This window comes from Scyliorhinus canicula, chromosome 20, assembly GCF_902713615.1.
Source record: "Scyliorhinus canicula chromosome 20, sScyCan1.1, whole genome shotgun sequence".
Classification (NCBI taxonomy): domain Eukaryota; kingdom Metazoa; phylum Chordata; class Chondrichthyes; order Carcharhiniformes; family Scyliorhinidae; genus Scyliorhinus; species Scyliorhinus canicula.
The window spans coordinates 49,692,815-49,718,515 of record NC_052165.1 but is presented as its reverse complement, the minus strand read 5'-3'; the positions used below and the strand labels follow the sequence as shown (position 1 = coordinate 49,718,515).

At 47.2% G+C, this 25,701-nt stretch overlaps 1 protein-coding gene across 3 annotated transcripts in view; it reads left to right on the top strand.

Moving 5' to 3' along the window:
- itfg2 (integrin alpha FG-GAP repeat containing 2) overlaps positions 1-25,701 on the top strand; it is a 104,106-nt gene that overhangs the window by 61,727 nt on the left and 16,678 nt on the right. For all 3 annotated transcript variants that reach the window (XM_038780280.1, XM_038780279.1, XM_038780281.1), the window contains one exon: positions 3,660-3,830. In XM_038780280.1, coding sequence (XP_038636208.1) covers positions 3,660-3,830 — 171 coding nt within the window. The remainder of the gene's footprint in view (positions 1-3,659; positions 3,831-25,701) is intronic.

Genomic DNA, 25,701 nt, shown 5'->3' with positions numbered 1-25,701 from the left:
CCGACCCCAGCCCTGCTGGGGCCATTAAATTCCACCCAGAGATTTCTGAAAAGGAAGAGAATATCAAGATCAATTTTAGAAACAAATGATTGTTGACTTTAAATTTCTGGAACCACTTAACATCTGTGGAGAGAGCAGCTAAGTTAACGTTTCCGGTGTGGACCACTGATTGAAACACTTTGTTTTGCTTCAGATTTCCAGTATCTGCAGTTTATTTGCTTTCTATTTATATCACGACGTTAGCTTCCTCTTTCAGACTTCTGCATTATTTTTCTGCTGTCATTTTTGTTTTAAAAGTAATTCTAGGCGCAGTGGTTAGCACTGCTGCCCAACAACACCGAGGACCAGGGTTTGATCCTAGTCCTGTGTAACTGTCCATTGGAGTTTGCACATTCTCCCGTGAGTCTCACCTCCACAACCCAGTGATGTGCCGTGTAGGTGGATTGGCCACGCTAAATTGCCCCTTAATTGGAATAATTTTTTTTTTAAATTAAAAAGTAATTACAGGAGCAAAACAGGGAACTGGCAAGTGCTACAACAATTAGGGCTGAACTTTTCATTTAGGGCAGGAGACAGAGTTTGGGACTGTTTCTAGATGTTGAACCTATTCCTTGGGGAAAACAGTCACTCCTTGTAATTTTCATAGGGCAATCCCTAATTTGGACTTGAGACAGGTATGCTGTCCAATTATGGGAGCCATACTCTCGCAGGTTGAAATCTCATCTTCCCTGCTTGAAATGAGAAGCAGGCTACGTTGGAAGATACGTAAGAGCAGAGAGGGTGGTTCAAGATGAAGATGCCCCCTCCAACATTTGAAACTTTAAATTAAAAAATGGATTCTGCAGTCAGGCCACCATTGTGTGAAGGAGGATAGGGTGGGGAATGCCTCTACAGGGTAACCCCTGTGGCTGCTCCTGCACTCAGACAGGCAGGGAAGTCCTCTGGGCTTGCCTGGAGCACTGGACCGCAGCCTGTCACTGGAGACCTGTTGCTGGGCAGCTGAATTAGCTCCCATTGCTGCTTAAGCCTGAAGGCTGACTCAAAAATCCCAGCAGGCCTCCTTTAATTGTACTCGAGGGGCTCTTAATGAGTCATACCAGCTACCCATCATGTGTGGGCGGGTAGCCCTGCGGCCTCCCCATGATCTGCAAAAATTGCCCTGAGGCTGGATGGAACTAGGGGACTGGCAGGGCTGTTCTTAGATCCTGTCCACCTCCACAGGCCAAAATTTCAGCCCTTAGCTTCACCTGCTAATTAGCTGATTTAACATCTTCAGCGCACTGGTTTGAGAGATTACCTGAGTCCAACTATTTGTAGGATTGAAGTAGCATCAGTAAGGGAGCTGTTGGAAGCAGATTGTTACATTGTCAGACTTCATTAAATGGTTATATTTTAAACTTTCCTTTAGTTCAAGGTAAAATGGAGTAGCTTGAAGAGGGGATGTGACCTACGAAGTCTGCCTAGTCCAGTCACCTGCTTGGTATCGAGACATAAACTCAAATCAAAACTTATTGATAATAAGGTGCAAGTTTTAGCCCCTGCATACGAAGACAGTTTATGTTGCTATGCCCAGTCTCACTGGCTCTTAGAATCAGTCAGAGAAATATATTTAGGGGAGAAGACCCACAGCAGATGCTGCAAGCAGAAGCAAAGGACTATTTTTGGGTTAACCACCAAACAGAATTTTTGTGAGGGCAGATTCCCAGTCCAAAGAAAACAAATTGGTGGAGAGTTACAGACCGATGAGACACCAAAGGGTGCCTTGTTACTGGAAATGTATTCAAATTTGCTCAGAAGATTGAATGAAGGGAACATTGTTTAAAGACGCACCAAAAGTCTCCCTTTGGTTGGACAGAAGAGATTCAGTTAAAGCTGGAAGAAGATTGGGATTTTAAACACAAGACTATACTACTGCTGAGAGTGCATTATAATATATAAATGTGTCATGGGCTATGCAGAAGGAGGCCACACAGCATCCTATCTAGGCCCACTTCCCCACCCTATCCCTGTAACCCCGCCTACCATATCTTTGGACACTAAGGGGCAATCTAGCACAGCCAACCCACCTAACCTGCACATCTTTTTTGCTTGTGTTAAGAAGCTAATGTGGAATACCTTTTCTGTAGCCAAGCATATTAGTTGACTACTAAATAATGTTTAGTCAATGTTGATTTTACTTTGTTAAAGTAAAAGCCCTAAAACATTATGGGCGGGATTCTCTGTTGGCGGGATCCACTGATTCGCCACTTTCACGCCTGCAGATTTCCCAACGGCGTGGGGGTGACCACAATGGGAAACCCCATTGGCCCGCTGCCGGGACGGAGAATCATGTTGCCTGCGGGGGTGTGCACCAGAAAATGGGTCTGACGGGACGGAGAATCCTGTCCTAAATTTTTATCATGTGATTCTTTGTTTCGGTAACTAAAATTAATTTCTCTTTTTAAAAGTTATCAGTCTTTATAGGGATTGTAACAAGACACAAAACCAAACACTGATTAGCTGGATTAACGAGTAGCATCTTTAATCTAGTGTTCTTCAGCAAATTTGTTCTATCACAAGGGTAGATTTTGATTTTGTGCAATGAAAACAACAGATGATAGTGAAATGGTAGCCAATTTTATATCTCGGTGTTTACTTCCGTTGACAAAATCTGTTTGCCAATTTATATTCGTCAATTCTAAATTTATATTAAAAAAAAGATAGTAAGTGTGATAATGTATGGGTGTTATAATCCTAGACCTGAACCCAAATATTTGGAACAATCCTGTTAGGCACCGGTAATTTTTTGTTTAAAGTAGACAAGTATAATATTCAAAACACTTGCTAAGCGAATAAAGCCACAAGATTCCTTGGGTTTTGAACAAACAAACAATTATTTTTACTATGCAAGGTCAAAAAGATAAAATAATTTATAATATGTATTTATACTCTAACATTCAAGTTTAAAATGAGGTACATGTGATTTAGCAGGTGTGATCAAACACACCTCAATGCACAATTAATGACGGATGTGGCCACGACAGATTCCACAGATTTTTCAACAATCCACCATGGTGCATGCTGCAGTCATCCGCAATAGTTTTGCAAAGCGGGCCTTAAACATTTCATGTTTTCTGTTTCCATCTGCCTGTTTCAGGATGAAAGGTCAAAAACCTGAAACCTGTTTCTGTTTCTCCTTATGCTGCCAGTATTTCCAGCATTTTCTGTTTTTATCCTCCATCCTAACGTGTAATGCTTATTTTGGACATTTGCCATTTTCCATTCTTCTATTTTGCCAAGTTTGAGAACCTTAACTTGTGCTTCGCCTTTCCTTAGATCTTCGCTATCTGTTTACCTCCAAAGAACCCTTAGCTTCAGGAATCTTCTCAAAATTTACCTCTCCGATCATTTCTTAACTTTTATTTTGAAAACTGTCATACAAATATAAATTTTACTTGCTGTTAATAAAACCCTAAATGTCTTTGACAGAAGTTGACTTTTACTGTATCAACTGGAAGTTATTAACCCATAGTGACAGTAATTCAAAATTCTACTGAGTCTGGATATTGTCTGCCTCAATGGAAAGAGAAAGATTGTTCATGCACAATGGAGCAAGTTTCTTAGACGAAACATGGCTGTCACTCTCGAATGCTTACTGTCATTTTTACTTCTGCATTTAGGCATATACGCATGCAAAAATGGTCGGAATAGTCCCTGTCTGGTGTATGTCAGCTTCAATCACAAAATCTATGTATACTGGAGGGTGGAGCTGGAGAGGATGGAATCAACCAATATCTTGAAGGTGTTGGAGACAGATGAGTTCCACAACCTACTGCAAGGCGCATCTGTGGGTGAGTATTTCTGGGTTAGCCTTTGGATCTGGTGGAAGGACTGTACTGCGTTGTTGACATACACAGCATATTAAAACAGTGCAAAAATAATTGTTTAAAAATCAGCTAAATGTCTGAAATTTGTTTCGAGTTCTCTTCCATTTACCCGATTATGTGAAGTATTTTATTTCCATCTCTTAATGAGGCGCTTATGGCATGTACATTCTTCAGGCAATGGCAACTGACAGTATCTTTCTCCTGCATATAAGAATAATCTTTAATGGTGTCACAAGTAAGCTTATATTAACACTAAAATAAAGTTACTGTGAAAATAATGGTTTGCTCTACATATGCTAAAAGAAAGCCTGCGGCACAAAAGACAGGCAGATATTAATGAGACTACTTGCTTGATTATTTTTAATTCTTCCTTAAGGTACATTTTGCTTGTTCCCTTAAAAAGTTTTCTTTCCCTTTTTTACTTTCTATTTCCTTTTTTCTTTCCTGTTTTATCTCTCCCACTCTTCCCTTCTATTTTTCTCTTTCCGCCTTTCTACCTTTCCTGCTTCCTTCTCAGATTTCATTCCTCCTGCTCCTTTTTTCTTGGTAAAATCACTGCCTTTCTTCTTTTTCTTGTTTGCAAGTCATGTCACAGTGATATCATGTGGTGTCAGTATTTAATTATTGATGTTATTAATTATGCAATCATTGATACATCCATTTGATTAAATAAAGTATTTTAGCGCAGAAAAACACCACAAATGCATGCTCATATTTCTCACAATGCTATGTTTAAATTGCTCCATTCCAGTTTCCATTCCTGTAAGGGCATTGAAATGACCTTAATTAAATACGCAAATGCCATCTTCCGAGAATGCAATGTCCCCCTTGTGCTTCTCAATCTCTGCAGCCACCTTCCTTCAGTGTCTTTCCTTTGTTGTCCAAGTCAGTAGGGTTGCCGCCACTTGGTTCCACTCTTCATGATTCAATCGTAGCCAGCAACAACTTATTTTCCTACCATAAAATTGCCAGTGGAGGGCCCCAAGGATTTTGTTTTTTGCCCTTTCTTGATTTCTCTGCAGACCTTTGGCAACATCATCTGAAGACATGGGTCAGACTTGACAAAGTACTCCTACAATATCTAGCTCCACCTTATCATCACTTTATTGACCCCTTCATTGATTGTGTGTTGTCAGATTATTTGTCTGACATCCAGTTCTTGCCACAATTCTCTCCAGTTAAGCACTGTCTTCCGGCAAAACGGCGCAGTGATTAGCACTGCTGCCTCAAGGCACAGAGGACCCTGGTTCTATCCGGGCCCTGGGCCACTGTCCATGTGGGGTTTACACATTCTCCCTGTGGCTGCATGGGTCTCACCCTCACAACCCAAAAAGATGTGCAGTATTGGTGAATTGGCCACACTAAATTGCTCCATAATTGAAAAAAAAAAATGAATTGGGTACTCTAAATTTGTATTAAAAAATATATATATCTTCGGCCCATACTATAAACTCCATTTTTGCTGCTGTCCCATCCCGCTCCCCAGTTAGTGTCTTAGGTTGAACTAAACATTCACCAATATCAGTATCCTATTTTACTACACTGAACTTCAAACCAATATTCTCTCTATCAGAAAGTTTAGCCACCTTTACCTCTGAAACATTACCCACCTCTGCCCCTGCATCGGCTCATTTGCTTCTGAAATGGGGGGGTTCAGTTTTATGGAGAATTAGAAAATCAAAGTTAAAGGAGAAGGTAGAAGTGCAGGTTAATAACAAGGACTTTAAACTAGTTTAACGCGCTGAGGGCTCAGGAGAGGTTAATAAAGTTTTCAGAACACGTAATAGAACCGAGAGTATAGAAGGCGGCAAGAATTTAACTTCAGGTAGAGCAAAAAAGGCGACAAATATGAGAAGGGGGCAGTCAATGCAGGACTGAGGGTGTTGTATTGAAATGCACGCTGTATACAAAACAAGGAAAATGAGATTGTTGTCCACATTGAAATTGGCCGGTACAATGTTGTGGGCATCACAGAGACTGCAAAGGGGATCAGGCAGGGATCTAAATATCCAAGGATATGTGTCTACTGAAAGGACAAGCAGATGGGCAGAAAGGGCGGGTTGCATTGTTAGTAAAGAATGAAATTAAATAGATAGCAAGGGACATTTTATGATCGGAAGGCATAGATATGTGTAGGTAGATTTCAGGAATCGAAAAGGAAAAAAGACCCCAATGAGAGTTATGTACAGGTCCCCAGCAGTAGTCAGGATTTGGGCAGAAAATAAATCAGGATAGAAAAGGCATATAAAAAAGGCAATATTACTGTAATCATGGGGGACTTCAATATGCAGGTTGACTGGGAAAATCAGGTTGGAAGTGGATCCCAAGAAAAGGAATTTGTGGAATGTCTACGAGATGTTTTTTTGGAGCAGCTCGTGGTAGAGCCCACTAGGGAACATGCAATTCTGATTTGGTGATGAAAATGAGGCAGACCTGATTCGGGAACTTAAGGTGAAGGAACCATTCGGGGGAAGTGACCACAATATGATAGAATTTACCCTGCAGTTTGAGAGGGAGAAGCTAGAATCAGATGTAATGGTATTACAATTAAATAAAGGTAACTACAAACACATGAGGGAGAGCTGGCCAGAGTTGATTGGAAGAGGGGCCTAGTAGGGAAATCAGTGGAACAACAATGGCAGCAGTGTTTGGAGGTTATTTGGGAGGCACAATAGAAAATCATTCCAAGGAGAAGGGGAGGATGAGGCCTCATCATGGCTGACAAGGGAAGTTAAGGGCAGCATAAAAGCAAAAGAAAAAGCATACAAGGTGACGAAGATTAGTGGGAAGCCTTTAAAAGTGAGCAAAGGACAACTAAAAAAGCAATAAAGGGGGGAGAATATGAAATATGAGTGTAAGCGAGCAAGTGATATAAAAGAAAATAGCAAGAGTTTTAAAAAATATATTTTTAAAGAGCACCATTTTATAACAATCAATACAAATACAAATGTACACATAGTTCAGTGCAATAATTTTTTTTAAAGTATAAAAGGTGAGAGAGAGGCAAGAATAGACATTGGACCACTGGAAAATGAGGCTGGCGAAGTAGTAATAGAAAACAAAGAAATGGCAGAGGAACTGAATAGTTACTTTGCATCAGTCTTCAGGAGAATTAGGGAGCAGAGGTGAGTGTAGTAGCCATCACTAAGGAGAAGGTTCTGGGGAAACTGAAAGGTCTGAAGATTGATAAATAACCTGGACCGGATGGACTACACCTAAGGGTTCTAAAAGAGATAGCTGAGGAGATTGTGGAGGCATTGGTGGTGATTGTTCAGGAATCACTGGAGGCAGGGAGGGTCCCAGAGGACTGCCAAGTGGCTAATGTAACACCACTGTTTAAGAAGGGAGGGAGACAGAAGACAGAAATTATAGGCCAGTTAGCCTGACTTCAGTCATTGGTAAGATTTTAGAGTCCATTATTAAAAATGAGATTGCAGAGTACCTGGAAGTGCATGATAAAATAAGACTGAGTCAGCAAGGCTTCGTCAAGGGGAGGTCATGTCTGACAAATCTCTTATAATTCTTTGAGGATGTCACAAGGAAGTTAGACAAAGGAGAACCAGTGAACATGATTTATTTAGATTTCCAGAAGGCCTTTGACAAGATGCCGTACAGGAGGCTGTTAAATAAGTTTAAAAAAAAAAATAATTTTTATTCAAATTTTCAACAAATTTTAACCAACGAAACAAAGAAAAACAGTAACCCCCACCCCCCCCCCCCACCCCCCAAAGTACAAAAGCAATAAATTAACAAAGATAATGAGCATGAAACCATGAAACCACACACCCAACCCCCATAGCGAACAAGTAACACCCCCCCCCCACCCCCCAAGTTGCTGCTGAAGTAGACCACCCCCTAATGCTCCACCAGGAAGTCTAGAAACGGCTGCCACCGCCGGAAGAACCCTTGCACAGACCCCCTTAGGGCAAACTTGACCCTCTCCAGTTTGATGAACCCAGCCATATCGTTGATCCAGGATTCCGCGTTCGGGGGCTTCACATCTCTCCACTGTAAAAGAATCTTGCGCCGGGCTACCAGGGACACAGAGGCCAGAATACCGGCCTCTTTCGCCTCCTGCACTCCCGGCTCTGATGCTACCCCGAAAATTGCGAGCCCCAGCCCGGCTCCACCCTGGAGCCAACCACCCTTGACAAGGTCCCCGCAACACCCCTCCAAAAGCCCTCCAACGCAGGACACGCCCCTATCCCCTATCTCTCTCTTTCCTGGTCCCCCGATTGTACCACGAACAACTCGCTCTTCCCCACGTTGAGTTTGTACCCAGAGAAGTCCCCGAACTCCCCAAGAATCCTCATCACCTCCGGCATCCCCCCCCGCCGGGTCTGCAACGTACAACAATAAATCGTCCGCGTACAATGACATCCGATGCTCCTCTCTCTCTCCCCCGTCCGGTTCCCCGATTCCCTCAGTGCCATGGCCAGGGGTTCGATCACCAACACAAACAGCAGGGAAGACAAGGGGCACCCCTGCCTCATCCCCCGGTGCAACCGAAAGTTCTCCGACTCTGTTATAAAATCATAAATGCCTTAATAAAATGGCGTTCTTTAAAAATATTTTTTTAAAAACTCTTGCTATTTTCTTTTATATCACTCTCTCGCTTACACTCATATTTCATATTCTCCCCCCTTTATTGCTTTTTTAGTTGTCCTTTGCTCACTTTTAAAGGCTTCCCATTCGTCACCACACTCGCCACCGGGCCATCATACAACAGCCTCACCCACCTAATAAATCCTTCACCAAACCCGAACCTCTTCAAAACCTCGCAGAGGTATCTCCACTCCACCCTGTCAAAGGCCTTCTCCGCATCCATCGACACCACTATCTCCGCCTCCCCGTCCACCGCCGGCATCATTATGACATTGAGAAGCCTCCGCACATTAACGTCCAACTGCCTCCCCTTCACAAAACCCGTTTGATCCTCGTGAATAACCTGCGGCACCACATCCTCCACCCTCTTGACCAATATCTTGGCCAGCAGTTTCGCATCCACATTGAGGAGCGAAATCGGCCTATTATGATCCACACTGAAGGGGGTCCTTATCCCGCTTCGGAATCAATGAGATTAACTCCCTGGACATCGGTGGGGGCAAAGCCCCCGCCTCACTTGCCTCACTAGCAGCTGGCCCAGCAGGTCTGTAAACTTCTTATGAAATTCAACCGGGAACCAACCGGGCCCAAAAAGCAGTCCATTCCTCCCTCCTCCACTGGGGGCACTGACCGGTATAACTCCTCATAGAAGGTCCTAAACACTCTGTTAATGCCCCTCGCACTCCGCACCAGACTCCCTCCTCCATCCCTAACTCCCCCTATCTCCCTCGCCGCCTCCCGCTTCCGGATCTGGTACGCCAGCATCCGACTCGCCTTCTCCTTGTAATCGTATACCGCCCCTTGCGACCTCCTCCACTGCGCCTCCGCTTTCCTGGTGGTCAATATATCAAACTCCGCTTTGAGACTACGACGCTTCCTCAATAGCCCTTCTTCCTGGGATCTCCGCATACCTCCTGCCCACCCTCACCATCTCTTCCACCAACCTCTCCCTCTCCCTTTTCTAGCCCCTCTCCCTATGTGCCCTGATGGAAATCAGCTCCCCCCTAACCACCGCCTTCAGTGCCTCCCAGACCACCCCCATCTGCACCTCCCCATTATCATTAGTTTCTAAATACCCCTCTATGCACCTCCAGACCTGCCCGCATACCTCCTCGTCCGACAGCAGCCCCAACTCTAACCTCCACATCGGGCGTTGGTCCCTCCCCTCCCCCAGCTCTAGATCCACCCAATGCGGGGCGTGATCTGAGATGGCTATCGCCGAATATTCCGCACCTACCACCCTTTGAATCAACGCCCTGCTAAAGACAAAAAAGTCAATCTGTGAGTAAGCCTTGTGGACATGGGAGAAGAATGAGAATTACCTAACCCCCGGCCTCATAAACCTCCAAGGAACCACCCCTCCCATCTGGTCCATGAACCCCCTCAGCACTGTGGCCGCCGCCGGCCTCTTACCCGTCCTGGACCTGGAGTGATCCAGTGCTGGGTCCAGCACTGTATTGAAATCTCCTCCCATTATCAAACCCCCCGTCTCAAGGTCTGGAATCCGGCCCAGCATACGCCGCATAAAGCCTGCATCATGCCAATTTGGGGCGTACACATTAACCAGCACCACCCGCTCCCCCTGGAGCCTACCTCTCACCATCACATATCTGCCACAACTATCCGCTACCACACTCGACGCCACAAATGACATACTCCTCCCCACCAAAATCGCCACCCCCCCGGTTCCTCGCATCCAACCCCGAATGGAACACTTGCCCATCCCACCCCTTTCTCAACCTTACCTGATCCGCCACCCTAAGGTGCGTCTCCTGGAGCATAGCCACATCCGCCCCCAGCCCCTTCAAATGTGCGACCACCCGGGCCCGCTTGACCAGCCCATTCAGCTCCCTTACATTCCATGTGACCAGCCGAATCGGGGGGCTATTCCCCCGCCCTCTCCGCCGGTCAGCCATAACTCTTCCAGCCTGTCCTCTGGATTTCTTTTTTTATAAAATATTTTTTATTGAGTTTTCATATTTTATATCCAACAAATTACAAATTATTAGAGAGAAAAAAAAACACGCAAAAATGAACATGTATATTTACAGGTAAGCATCTTCATAATAACTGTGGCCGCCCCCTTTAGCCGGCATACATATTTTACATTCCCCAATATGGCCGAGGCACATGTTTATAGGCATTTATTTACAGTTTGGTTTTGGGCCTTAACTAGCCATCAAACCCCCATAACGAACCCGTACCCCCCCCCCCCCCCCCCCCGGCTACCTTCCCCCGATTCCCGTCCATTTTCCCCTGATTCTTGGCCACCCGACTATTCTTCCTCTTGTACGTTGGCCACAAACAGGTCCCGGAACAATTGCATGAATGGCTCCCACGGTCTGTGGAAGCCGTCGTCTGACCCTCGGATGGCGAATTTGATTTTCTCCATTTGGAGAGAATCCGAGAGGTCGGACAGCCAGTCTGCAGCTCTGGGCAGTGCTGCTGACCGCCAGCCAAACAAGATTCTACGGCGGGCAATCAGGGAGGCAAAGGCAAGGGCGTCCGCCCTTCTCCCCAGGAATAGATCTGGCTGGTCTGAAACCCCAAAGACCGCCACTATCGGACATGGCTCCACCCTCATCTCCACCACTTTGGACATAGCCTCGAAGAAGGCTGTCCAGTACTCCACAAGTCTGGGGCAAGACCAGAACATGTGGGCGTGGTTGGCCGGGCCTCTTTGGCACCGTTCACATCTGTCCTCCACCTCCGGGAAGAACTTACTCATACGGTTTCTTGTTAAGTGGGCTCTATGTACCACTTTTAGTTGCGTCAGGCTGAGCCTTGCGCACGTGGAGTTGGAGTTGACCCTATGCAGTGCTTCGCTCCAGAGTCCCCACCCTATCTCAATCCCCAGGTCGTCCTCCCATTTCATTCTTGTTGCGTCCAGTAAGGTGTCGTCCCTTTCTACCAGTCGGTCATACATGTCGCTACAGTTCCCTTTCTCTAGGATACTTGCGTCCAGTAGGTCTTCCAGTAGTGTCTGTCGTGGTTGTGGGTACGCCCTTGTCTCCTTTCGTAGGAAGTTTTTGAGCTGCAGGTACCGTAGCTCGTTCCCCCCAGCTAGCCGAAATTTCTCTGTCAGTTCGTCCAGTGTTGCGATCCTGTCGTCCGTGTATAGGTCCCTGACTGTCAGTGTCCCCCCGTCCTGCCTCCACCTTTTGAAGGTGACGTCAGTCAGTGCTGGTGTGAACCTATGGTTGTTGCAGATGGGAACCTTGTCCGACATTTTGGTCAGGCCAAATTGCTGCCGCAGTTGGTTCCAGGATTGGAGGGTGGCTGTCACCACTGGGCTGCTGGAGTGTTTTTTGGGTGGGGATGGGAGTGCTGCCGTGGCGAGGGCCCGGAGGGAGGTCCCCATGCAGGAGGCCTCCTCCACACGCACCCACTCGACTTCTGGCTCCTGGATCCATCCCCTTACTCGCTCAGCTGTTGCCGCCCAGTGGTAGAATAGGAACCTGGGCAGTACGTTCATTTTGATCGTCTGGACTCTCCCCGCGAGGGAGTGTTCCATCTTTGCAGGCCCTTTTTTACTTCCTCCATCAGGCTGGTGAGGTTCCATTTGTGGATCCCTTTCCAGTCATGGGCTATTTGGATCCCCAGGTAGCGGGATTTGTGTCGGGCTTGTTTGAACGGCAGCCCCTTTAGTGCTCCCCCCCCCCCCCCCCCCCCCCCCCCCCCCCCCTTGCGGGTGTACTGGGAAGATCTCGCTTTTGCTCCTGTTGAGATTGTAGCCCGAGAAGGCTCCAAACTCTTTCAGGAGCGCGATGATTCCGTCCATGCTGCTTTGTGGGTCCGAGATGTAGAGGAGCAGATCATCTGCATAGAGTGAGACTCTGTGCTCTCTGCCTCCCCTTCGGATCCCCCTCCAATTTTTTGCTGCCCTGAGCGCGATTGCTAGCGGTTCGATTGCTAGTGCGAACAGCAGTGGGGACAGTGGGCATCCTTGTCTGGTGCCCTTGTGCATCTGGAAGTATTGGGAGTTGGTATTGTTGCGTACACTCGCCATAGGAGCGTTGTATAGGAGTTTTACCCAAGCGGTGAACCCTGTTCCAAGCCCGAACCGCTCCAGTACCTCTGAGGTATTTCCATTCAACTCTGTCGAAGGCCTTTTCTGCGTCCAGGGAGACGATCACCTCTTGTGTTCTCTCCCCGGAGGGGGTCATTATCACGTTCAGCAGGCGCCTGATGTTCGAGGTAAGTCCTCCGGATTTCTAACCTGGATGATCTCCCTAGCTGCCTCCTGCCGCCTTAGCTGGTGAGTCAACAGATGGTTGGCCCTCCCCATACGAATGCACCATCCTTCATGAACGCCTCATCACCCTGTCCCTAGATAGCAGGTCAACCTGCATTTGCAGTTTTTTTCCTGCGTGCCAAGAGTTCCAGAATTGGGTCGCTCGCATACCCTCTGCCCACTCCCAAGATCTTATCCACTAACCTCTGCCGTTCCTTCTTGGCCTCCCCGTCCATGTGTGCCTTATACAATGTGATCTCCCCTCTAATTGCCCCCTTTAACGCTTCCTACAGAATAGAGGGCGAGACCATTCAATTCTCATTAAACTCCACGTATTCCCTTCTTGCTCTCGAAACCTTCATGCAGAACCCAATTCTGACAAAAGCCCTACATCCAACCTCCATCCCGTGCGCTGTGTTCAGCCCACCTCCAACACTTAGATCTACCAAATGCAGAGCCTGGGGAGAAAGTCCTACCCACGACAAAGAAATCTACCGTTGAGTAGACCTTGTGCACCGGGATCCAAAATCAGAACTCCTTACCCCCAGGGTCCGTGCTTCCTGTTCTGTCTCCTCCATGAACGCAGCAATTACCTTCGCCATCCCCGAAGGAGCAATGACGTTGGCCTGTAGCAATCTAGCTTCAGATCTAATACACAGTTTAATTGGTGAGAGTCTAAATCCAGTATTGCGACCAACAACCAGCTTCACACCATACCAATTCGGTGCGTACCCCAGCTTTCCAAGTTTAACGTAGCTGCTCTTGGATCATGCCCAATGCCTCCTCGATGGTGGCTTTAAAAGACTTCTTCATCTTTGTGCCTTGCCTCCTGGAATGGGCAAAGAAAAATCGTAATATTGATTGGGATGGGCATATAGTGCGGATCTACCAGGACATTGGGACCGAGCTGGCAAGGATACGTGCGGCCTTCAATAAGGCGGTGGTGTATAACATCTGCTTCCCAAACTTTTCTAGTTCCTGTGTCATTACCACAGCTAGTGTGTCTACTGTGATGGACGTGGCCACCTCTGCCATTTCTCTTTCAGATTTCCTTGCCATGCTACCAGCCTGGGTTTTCTTCCCAGTGGGCTTTTTGTCGAGACTAAAATTCCATTGAATAACTGTTACCTAGTTCAGCCAGCTGGGTTTGAACACAAAAAACCCCCCCAAACATGCAAAAGGGATCAAACAACAAAGACCCTGACGAGTGCCACCTTTCATGTGATATGCTCACACATGATGTCACCGGAGGTTTCGACTCAAACCTTCCTATCTCTTTTACAAATCCCAGCTGTATAACCCTCTGAAGATCACCTTTCACGTCCCTCTCTCTCCTGAGTTTCAAACTATCCTAGATGGTGAACTGACATCCCTATTCCTTGAGAATTTATTCACTTGCTTTATTGGCATTGTACTGCACTTGGAATAATTAAAAGAAAGCCCTTTGATATGCTCCTTCTAAGTTGTTTTCTCATTGTTGTCTAGAGGCAACTGAATAATTCTAAGACGAGCCTTTATTTCACAATTTAAAAAAAATAAATTTAGTGTACCCAATTATTTTTTTTCCAATTAAGGGCAATTTAGCATGGCCAATCTTTGAATTGTGGGAGTGCGGCTAACCACTGCACCACTGTGCCGCCTGTTTATTTCACACTTTAATTGTCAGAAATGATAATAACAATAAAAGGATATCTAAACAGTATGGGGCGGCATGGTGGCAGAGCGGTTAGCATTGCTGCCTCACAGCGCCAGGAATTTGGGTCACTGTCTTTGTGGAGTTTGCATTTTCTCCGTGTCTGTGTGGGTTTCCTCCGGGTGCTCCTGTTTCCTCCCAAAGTATGAAATGTACAGGTTCGGTACATTGGCCACATGAGATTGCCCTTTAGTGTCCAAAAGGTTAGGTGGGTTTACTGGCTTACACGGATAGGGTGGGACATGAGTCTAGGTAGGGGGCTCTTTCCACGGGTCAGTGCAGACTCGATGGGCTGAATGGCCATCTTCTGCACTGTAAGGATTCCATGATTACTACGTTTTACCCATTCTTTATTTGGTAGAAAATAATATGATTCACAACTTCAGCACTAATACTATCCAATTTATGTCCTTGTCTCCCCAACTACAGAAGTTGGCTGGTTGATATTGTTTTCATAGACTTGTCTCAGACAGCCATTTTTCAAAGACTTCAGATCAAACACATTGACTTAAATCCCTTAATTCAAAAAAACTACCAGTCAGATTCATAGCTGAACAAATCTCGAGGGGCCAGGTTTTCTGGGCAAAAAACATCATATGAACAAGGCACACCATCATTATAGTGAAAATCTTGTCAGCCTGTGAAAGATGGCCATGATTTGCAAAATTCCACAAGTTGCTGAATAATTTGTGATACTCCATTAACTTTACATAAATTATATTCTCTCCATGACTTCCGTGAAATTGCTGCAGTTGCACATTAATTGCCATTTATTTTGGCCATAACAGAAAGTTGAATCTAATAATCAATAACATAAGTGTCCTTTTAACAGTGATAATTGTTAAAGGTTGCCGATCAACCCCCCGGTCCAAAATGTGGCCAGTCAAAGCTATGGGGCGCGATCCAACGGCCACGCTGCACTGGAAAAGCAGCTCGCCGCTGTGAAGCATGGCCATTGAAAGCCAGGAAACTCCACTCCCGGAATGTACCCAGCTCGCAATGCCTCGAAGATTCAACACAATCTAGTGAGACTTTGGGACGTGAATCTCGCCCACAATGCGCGGAATCACTTTTTAGCAAATCTGCATATTAGAGCGAGACAGTAAGCCTCACTCTAATGTACAGATTCCCGAGGTACCTGAGGGTTTCATGTTCAATCCCTTCGCCTCAAAGACCTCGGGCAAGCGCCATTTAGCACTGGTCCCTACAAATGGAGACCAGATGGAAAGGCACTTGTGGGCGTCTCCCTAGGGATCGGAGGCCTCCAGCTGAATGCCCTTTGGGCAGGGTGGTGCCCTGGTACTGCTGATGCCAGCCTGGCACTGCCACCAGGGTGCCAGGTTGACGGTGTCAAGCTGACATTTTTTGCTTGTACGTGCGATCAGGTCGGAGTTGCTCGGCGAGGGTGTTGGGTGGGTGAAGTGTCTTGGGACCCTCCCGTATTCTGTTCAGGTTGGGGGGAGAAAGTTGGGGATTATTTTGGAGGGGCCTTGGAGATTGGGGAATTCTGGCGAGCGGAGCTTCCTACTGTACAAAATGGGGCTATGTGCAGCCTTCTCCTTGTTCAAGAACTTGTGCATCTGCACAATCACCGCCTGCAACGGTTCCCCTGCTCTCAGCTTCTGCTTCAAGGATCTATAGGCCCTATCCATGTCTGGCACCTTGTGCAATACCTACTCCTCCACCAACCTGACCAAAATCCTTGAAACGTACTTTGTGGCTCTCGTTCCCTCTACGCCCACCGGCAGACCCATAATCTGCAAATTCTGTCGTCTGGACCTTTCTCCTGCTCCTCCACCGACCACAGCAACTTGTATAGATCCCCCAGGATCCCGACCTCCGCCTCCAAAGACACAATATGGTCACTCTGGTTGGACACCACTTCGTCACCCCTTGCGCTTCGAGGCACTTTTCCACCAATCCAGCGATCCTCAAAGAGGTGCCACTGCTCCCTCAATCACCTTCGACCAGTCACTGTGCATCTCCTTTCTCTGCTGTTGAAATTCCTCCTTGTTGAAGCTCATCAGTTGCTCCATCTGAGGCTTTCCCACCGCTGACGACCCTTCCCCCTCCAAAATTCCCATAATTGGTGCTGCGCCACAGATCTCCTCCAACTCCTTAGCCAGGTTATTCACTGTTTTCTGCCGAGTCTGATAGCCAGTAGACATGCCAGTCCAGGGGAGAACTTCTTCACTTTCTGCCCCACCTTTCTGCCGAAACTACCCAACTAACGTGTAAAAAGTGTCAAAACCAAGCCTTCGAGCTGGAGCTGCCCTGTGTGAGACCACTCACTCCATGGCCACCACCAGAAGCCCTGAGCCTAATCCAGTTTAAAGTGGTGCACAGAGCGCACATGACTACAACACGCAGGACTGGATTTTTTTTCCCAGAGGTGGATGACAGATGCAAGCATTGCTCAAGGGGGCCGGTGAAACACTCACACATGTTTTGGACCTGCCCTAAATTAGGGAAGCTCTGGGGGTCCTCTTTCGAGACTACCTCACAGATTTTGATGGTGAAGATGATGCCCGTGGGTGGTGCCCGTGGGTGGTGATAGTTGGGATTTCGGATGACCGGAGCTGCAGGAGGGAAAAAGGCTGATGTTTAGACTTTTGCCTCCCTGATATCCAGAGGAGGGTTCTGCTCAGGAGGCGGGCACAGGAATAGCTCAGAGCGGTAACGTGGGTGGGGGATCTATCGCCGATTTTGCATCTGGCTCCGTTACGGAGTCAGAGGAGCAGCTCTATTCAAGGTGGAGGCTGTTTATCTCCTTTTTTAAGAATTTGTAGTCATCAGCAAGTGTGGGGGTGGCACAAAAGGGGGGCATATGGCATGGGGTTGGTGGGTTGTTTGTTTATTATAAAAAATTGTATAAAGTTGAGTGATTGTTGTGTGTATTGTACAATGGAAAATATCCTGAACAAAAATATTCTAACAAAACGAAATAATTTTACTGTACAAAAATCAAAGAAGGTGAATAGCAGAGGGCAGCAGAGCAGAGCTACTGGGGAAATTTGCATACGTGCAGTGCGGTCAGCCTAAGTTGAAGGTGAATCTGCGAAGGGGACCCGAGGAGTTTGAGTGAAGGCAATCATCCAGCAAAGGGCAGCAGAGCAGAGCTACTGATCAGCTGTTCTGGGGAAATTTGCATACGTGCAGTGCGGTCAGCCTAAGTTGAAGGTGGTTTGTGGAGAGGCTGTTGGCAAGTGACAGTTAAACCCGAAACACTTCGTGAGTGTTTCCCACCCTACCTCCTCCTCTAACCAACCCCCCCACCCCACGGTGGTTGGGAAGTGGGAGCAGGGGCCTGTCGTGAAGGTGAGTGAGTGCCTTTAAAATTGCTTACCTTTGAGCGGGAGCAGGGTTTGAGGTAATATCAGGTAAGCTCTTCCTTTCTTGTTCTTTTTCTTGTTTTTTTTTAAATCTAGAGGTGATGTCAGGGAAGGCAGTACAATGCTCCTCCTGCAGAATGTTTGAGGTGAGGGACGCCGTCAGTGTCCCTGCTGATTTCATCTGTGGGAAGTGCACCCAACTCCAGCTCCTCAAAAACCGTGTTAGGGACCTGGAGCTTGAGCTGGATGAACTTCGGATCATTCGGGAGGCAGAGGGGGTCATAGATAGGAGCTTCAGGGAAATAGTTACACCAAAGACTGGAGATAGATGGGTAACTGTAAGAGGGACTGGGAAGAAGCAGTCAGTGCAGGGACCCCCTGCGGTCGTTCCCCTGAGTAACAAGTATACCGTTTTGGATACTTGTGGGGGGGACGACTTACCAGGGGTAAGCCATGGGGTACGGGCCTCTGGCACGGAGTCTGTCCCTGTTGCTCAGAAGGGAAGGGGGGAAAGGAGTAGAACATTAGTAATTGGGGACTCAATAGTCAGGGGCACAGATAGGAGATTTTGTGGGAGCGAGAGAGACTCACGTTTGGTATGTTGCCTCCCAGGTGCAAGGGTACGTGATGTCTCGGATCGTGTTTTCCGGGTCCTTAAGGGGGAGGGGGAGCAGCCCCAAGTCGTAGTCCACATTGGCACTAACGACATAGGTAGGAAAGGGGACAAGGATGTCAGGCAGGCCTTTAGGGAGCTAGGATGGAGCTCAGAGCGAGAACAAACAGAGTTGTTATCTCTGGGTTGTTGCCCGTGCCACGTGATAGTGAGATGAGGAATAGGGAGAGAGAGCAATTAAACACGTGGCTACAGGGATGGTGCAGGCGGGAGGGATTCAGATTTCTGGATAACTGGGGCTCTTTCTGGGGAAGGTGGGACCTCTATAGACAGGATGGTCTACATCTGAACCTGAGGGGCACCAATATCCTGGGGGGGAGATTTGTTAGTGCTCTTTGGGGGGGTTTAAACTAATTCAGCAGGGGCATGGGAACCTGGATTGTAGTTTTAGGGTACGGGAGATTGAGAGTATAGAGGTCAGGAGCACAGATTTGACTTCGCAGGAGGGTGCCAGTGTTCAGGTAGGTGGTTTGAAGTGTGTCTACTTCAATGCCAGGAGTATACGAAATAAGGTAGGGGAACTGGCAACATGGGTTGGTACCTGGGACTTCGATGTTGTGGCCATTTCAGAGACATGGATAGAGCAGGGACAGGAATGGTTGTTGCAGGTTCCGGGGTTTAGGTGTTTTAGTAAGCTCAGAGAAGGGGGCAAAAGAGGGGGAGGTGTGGCGCTGCTAGTCAAGGACAGTATTACGGTGGCGGAAAGGATGCTAGATGGGGACTCTTCTTCTGAGGTAGTATGGGCTGAGGTTAGAAACAGGAAAGGAGAGGTCACCCTGTTGGGAGTTTTCTATAGGCCACCTAATAGTTCTAGGGATGTAGAGGAAAGGATGGCGAAGATGATTCTGGAAAAGAGCGAAAGTAACAGGGTAGTTGTTATGGGAGACTTTAACTTTCCAAATATTGACTGGAAAAGATATAGTTCGAGTACATTAGATGGGTCGTTCTTTGTACAATGTGTGCAGGAGGGTTTCCTGACACAATATGTTGACAGGCCAACAAGAGGCGAGGCCACATTGGATTTGGTTTTGGGTAATGAACCAGGCCAGGTGTTAGATCTGGAGGTAGGTGAGCACTTTCGAAACAGTGACCACAATTCGGTGACCTTTACGTTAGTGATGGAAAGGGATAAGTATACCCCGCAGGGCAAGAGTTATAGCTGGGGGAAGGGCAATTATGATGCCATTAGACATGACTTAGGATGTGTTGGTTGGAGAAGTAGGCTGCAAGGGTTGGGCACACTGGATATGTGGAGCTTGTTCAAGGAACAGCTATTGCATGTTCTTGATAAGTACGTACCAGTCAGGCAGGGAGGAAGGGGTCGAGCGAGGGAACCGTGGTTTACCAAAGAAGTGGAATCTCTTGTTAAGAGGAAGAAGGAGGCCTATGTGAAGATGAGGCGTGAAGTTTCAGTTGGGGCGCTTGATATTTACAAGGAAGCGAGGAAGGATCTAAAGAGAGAGCTGAGACGAGCAAGGAGGGGACATGAGAAGTCTTTGGCAGGTAGGATCAAGGAAAACCCAAAAGCTTTCTATAGGTATGTCAGGAATAAAAGAATGACTAGGGTAAGAGTAGGGCCAGTCAAGGACAGTGGTGGGAAGTTGTGTGGGGAGGCTGAGGAGATAAGCGAGATACTAAATGAATACTTTTCGTCAGTATTCACTCAAGAAAAAGATAATATTGTGGAGGAGAATGCTGAGACCCAGGCTATTAGAATAGATGGCATTGAGGTGCGTAGGGAAGAAGTGTTGGCAATTCTGGACAAGGTGAAAATAGATAAGTCCCCGGGGCCGGATGGGATTTATCCTAGGATTCTCTGGGAAGCCAGGGAAGAGATTGCTGAGCCTTTGGCTTTGATTTTTAGGTCATCATTGGCTACAGGAATAGTGCCAGAGGACTGGAGGATAGCAAATGTGGTCCCTTTGTTCAAGAAGGGGAGTAGAGATAACCCCGGTAACTATAGGCCGGTGAGCCTAACGTCTGTGGTGGGTAAAGTCTTGGAGAGGATTATAAAAGATACGATTTATAATCATCTAGATAGGAATAATATGATTAGGGACAGTCAGCATGGTTTTGTGAAGGGTAGGTCATGCCTCACAAACCTTATCGAGTTCTTTGAGAAGGTGACTGAACAGGTAGACGAGGGTAGAGCAGTTGATGTGGTGTATATGGATTTCAGTAAAGCGTTTGATAAGGTTCCCCACGGTCGTCTATTGCAGAAAATACGGAGGCTGGGGATTGAGGGTGATTTAGAGATGTGGATCAGAAATTGGCTAGTTGAAAGAAGACAGAGAGTGGTAGTTGATGGGAAATGTTCAGAATGGAGTTCAGTTACGAGTGGCGTACCACAAGGATCTGTTCTGGGGCCGTTGCTGTTTGTCATTTTTATAAATGACCTAGAGGAGGGCGCAGAAGGATGGGTGAGTAAATTTGCAGACGACACTAAAGTCGGTGGAGTTGTAGACAGTGCGGAAGGATGTTGCAGGTTACAGAGGGACATAGATAAGCTGCAGAGCTGGGCTGAGAGGTGGCAAATGGAGTTTAATGTGGAGAAGTGTGAGGTGATTCACTTTGGAAAGAATAACAGAAATGCGGAATATTTGGCTAATGGTAAAATTCTTGGTAGTGTGGATGAGCAGAGGGATCTCGGTGTCCATGTACATAGATCCCTGAAAGTTGCCACCCAGGTTGATAGGGTTGTGAAGAAGGCCTATGGTGTGTTGGCCTTTATTGGTAGAGGGATTGAGTTCCGGAGCCATGAGGTCATGTTGCAGTTGTACAAAACTCTAGTACGGCCGCATTTGGAGTATTGCGTACAGTTCTGGTCGCCTCATTATAGGAAGGACGTGGAAGCTTTGGAACGGGTGCAGAGGAGATTTACCAGGATGTTGCCTGGTATGGAGGGAAAATCTTATGAGGAAAGGCTGATGGACTTGAGGTTGTTTTCGTTAGAGAGAAGAAGGTTAAGAGGTGACTTAATAGAGGCATACAAAATGATCAGAGGGTTAGATAGGGTGGACAGCGAGAGCCTTCTCCCGCGGATGGAGGTGGCTAGCACGAGGGGACATAGCCTTAAATTGAGGGGTAATAGATATAGGACAGAGGTCAGAGGTGGGTTTTTTACGCAAAGAGTGGTGAGGCCGTGGAATGCCCTACCTGCAACAGTAGTGAACATGCCAACATTGAGGGCATTTAAAAATTTATTGGATAAGCATATGGATGATAAGGGCATAGTGTAGGTTAGATGGCCTTTAGATTTTTTCCATGTCGGTGCAACATCGAGGGCCGAAGGGCCTGTACTGCGCTGTATCGTTCTATGTTCTATGTTCTATGTAATACCAATAATTGCATTCTATCTTACATAGTCAGTTACATTCACAGCGGTTAGCACTGTTGCTTCACAGCACCAGGGATCCGGGTTCCATTCCCGATTTGGGACACTGTCTGTGTGGAGTCTGCACATTCTCCCTGTGTCTACGTGCGTTTCCTCCGGGCGCTCTGGTTTCCTCCCACAAGTCCCGAAAGATGTGCTTGTTAGGTAAATTGGACATTCTGAATTCTCCCTCTGGCGCCGGTGTGTGGCGACTAGGGGATTTTCACAGTAACTTCATTGCAGTACTCATGTAAGCCTACTTGTGACACTAATAAACATTATATTACATTTAAAATATTAAAAGAACAGGTGACTTCCGGTGACGGCGGGCAGGAGGCAGCCGCACGTTGGAGGGCTCCCGTTTGGGAATGGCATTGTCGGGGATTGACACCCGGTCCTAAGGGCAGCAAAGGTGGTGAAGGCCAGGAGAAAGCACAGGGAAGGGATATGTCGAGGACCAGTAAAAAAACGGCTGTGAAAACAACTGAAAGCCCGTCGGGGAGTAGAAAGAATACTGCGGGGTCACCAAGGAAAATGGAGGCTGGAGCACCAGGGGAGGTCGCATTGCTTACGGCTGAAGAAATAACTAAGGTGATGGCTGCGGAATTCGCAAGGCAGTTTACAAAATACATGGAGACGATGAGGAAGGAGATGAGGGAGGTTTTGAGTTTGCTGGTGAGGTGGCGATTTCCCCGGTGACGACGGCGGTGGCGAGCACAGTGGCGGAGGTGCAGAAGCAAGGGGAGGCGCTGAAGGAAGTGGAGGAGACATTATTGCAGCACGGTGATCAACTTACCTCGATGAGGAAGGAGATGCGGAAGGTGATGGAGATTAACAAGGATCTGCGAAGAAAAATGGAACACCTGGAAAACAGATCCAGGCGACAGAATTTGAGGATTGTGGGGCTGCCCGAAGTAATTGAAGGGCCGAGGCCGACTGAGTATTTTGCTGAAATGCTGGCGAAACTATTGGGGGAGGGGGAGGATCCCTCCCGATATGAACTGGTTCGGGCTCATCGGTCGTGGAGGCCTGTACCAAAGTCAAATGAGCCGCCAAGGGTAGTGACTCTGTGCTTCCGTAGGTACAGTGTGAAGGAGAAGGTCCTGTGCTGGGCCAAGCAGAAGCAGGTGGTGCAGTGGGCTGGAGCTGGTATACGTGTATACCAGGACTTTATGGTGGAGCTGGCGAGGAGGCGGGCTGCTTTCAACCGGGTGAAGAGGGCACTGTACATTAGCAAAGTGCAGTGTGGCATTGTATATCCAGCGAAGCTGAGGGTGACTTACAAGCTCAAGGACTTTTATTTTGGAACGGTGGAAGCAGTGGAGGAGTTTGCGAAGACAGAAGGACTGTGGCAGAACTGAGAAATTGAGACAGGACCATGTGCCGATGTAACCTCATGACTGTATTTTCTTTTTTTTTGTTTGTTTCACTGCATGCTGGTGTATGGGCTAAAGGAGCCAATGTATATTTTTGGACAAGGGAAGTGATGGGACTTTCACTCTAAGTGAGGGCTCTTTGGGGTGTAGGTGGATATGCGGGGTTTGTGTGCTAAAAGGGGATTTCTGGGCTTTCCTAGGGCCGGGCAAGGGGCAAAGGGACCCGGGTGGGGGCCTCCACGCTGGCCGGTTTAAGCCGGCCAGTGAACGGGAGTGAGGTGGGGGAATGGACTGCGGCCATCGGAGCCTGGCAGAACAGGGTCCGAGTGGTCTAGCCGGGGTGGAAAGTTGGGGGGTGGACAGGAGGAGTTGGGATGGGGGGGTTTTACAACTCTTGCCTATCATATACGGCACTCTTTCAGAGGTTGGACAGCGTTGAGTGTGTGTGTGTATGGTGGGGGGGGGGGGGGGGGGGGGGGGGGGGGGTGAAAATGGAGAATAAAAAAATTTATAAAAAAAGAAAATATATATTAAAAGAACAATGAACACAGTTACCTGTACTCCAAATTGAACTTCTTAACTATACTTTCCTTTTACAACCATTTGACTTACACCCCTAATAAACTCAAGTCAGGTAGTTATCAGAAATTGGAAGATGAACCACCTGGTCTAAGTATTGTTTCAAAGATTTGTATAGATTTGAGATTTATTATACTTTCTGCTTACTTATGGAAAGGTTGTTTCTTCAAATTTCTTTCAATCGCATCACAGTTGAACACACCCAGTTTAACACAGATAAAGTTAGTGTCTTAAGCGTAGCGAGCCGTGGGTCAGAACTCTCCTGGTTCTAATATTCTTTAGCTCTGAAGTCTTGCATTTAAAACTCACTCTCTCTCTTCTCAATTTGGCTGTCCTTTAAAGTAACTTAGGACATACAGTGCAGAAGGAGGCCATTCGGCCCATCGAGTCAGCACCGACTCAATTAAGCCCTCACTTCCACCCTACAATATATAACCCAACAATCCTTCCAAACCTTTTTGGTCACTAAGGGGAATTTATCATGGCCAATCCACCTAACCTGCACATCATTGGGCTGTGGGAGGAAACCGGAGCCCCCAGAGGAAACCCACGCAGACATGGGGAGAACGTGCAGACTCCACACAGACAGTGACCCAGCGGGTAATAAAACCTGGGACCCTGGCGCTGTGAAGCCACAGTACTATCCACTTGTGCTGCCGTGCTGCCCTCATTGTTATAAGTCCTTCAGTTAACGAGCGTTTGTGTGGACCAGGACGGAACGGCACCTGACTGTGGCGTCACTGGGGTGGCAGTTAGAACCCGGGTAAGTAGGCCTTAAGTTGGTTTAAGGCGTACTTACCCGAGTGTGGCTCGGTCCCGCCCATTGTGGGCAGGTTCCTGATCCCGATGCCTTGCGGGACTTTGGTAGATTCTGTGAGGTGTCATGGCTGTCGGGAAGCCTGCAGGAGGCTTCAAGCGGGATCTACCGGCCATGTCACGCTCCCATTGGGACAGGCCATGACTGGTAGATCGCACCCATAGTTCTCCCCCACCCCCCCAAAAAAAAAGCACATGAGCCATTGCAAGTGAGAAACACAGTTCCAAAATATGGCAAAGTATTCAGAAACAATATCAGTGAACAGTGTTCATTTAGCCAAATACTTCCCTTGCTGAATAATTCTTGGCTAACCATACATTTTAACCAGCGTTAAAATGCAAGCGTAACTGGGAAGGCAGAAATCCCAAAATGTAGGATGGGCAAGTTATTCTGTCCTAACCTGTAATTTGCATCTGGTTGCCACTCTGAGGCGGTGGGGGGGGGGGGGGGGGGGGGGGTATTACTTCAGGCCACCCTGAAACAAAACAAAATTTTTGAAGGGATACTTCTCCAGCAAAGCCCCAGCCATCATTGGTACCCTTCAGAAATCTTTGGCCCTTAAGACTTGAATATCCACACCTATTCCATACCCAACCAAGAATTATTTTACCATTTTTGCTGTTGGCCGTTTATCCGTATCAAAGTACCTATGTATAAAGAATACAGATGTTGGAACTTGTCTGAATGATTGAGTTAAAGAGGCCTAGCAAAGATAAAATTTGAAACTATTTTTTGGGGGTCCAGAGAGGCAGGAATGCTTCTGTAGGCTATGTAAGAGTAACCTGAGCTGCTATCACCCTAGGACCTCCTCAACCCCAGCACTTGTCTTGCTATTAGCAGTGGTGGCTTGACTTTGGCCAGCCATAATTGACGATCTGCATTGGGTAACCTGTTGCAACTGGCAGGCAGCCTCTGTCGGGAAGGGAAAATTGGCTTCAATAGTTTTTTTCTCAAAGGCAAAGACAGTTATAGCAATAGAAAAATAATGTCCATAAGAATTTTGCAAGGGTGGTGGTGTGTTTTAAAACATAGTGTTCAGCAAAGGAAGAGTTGGCACAGGGTCATAAAAAGGGGCATGTAGTTCTTCCAGGCTGTCTCTGGAGGTTTGACTAAATTGGTAGAATTGCAATAACGTGAGAACTGCTATTTCATC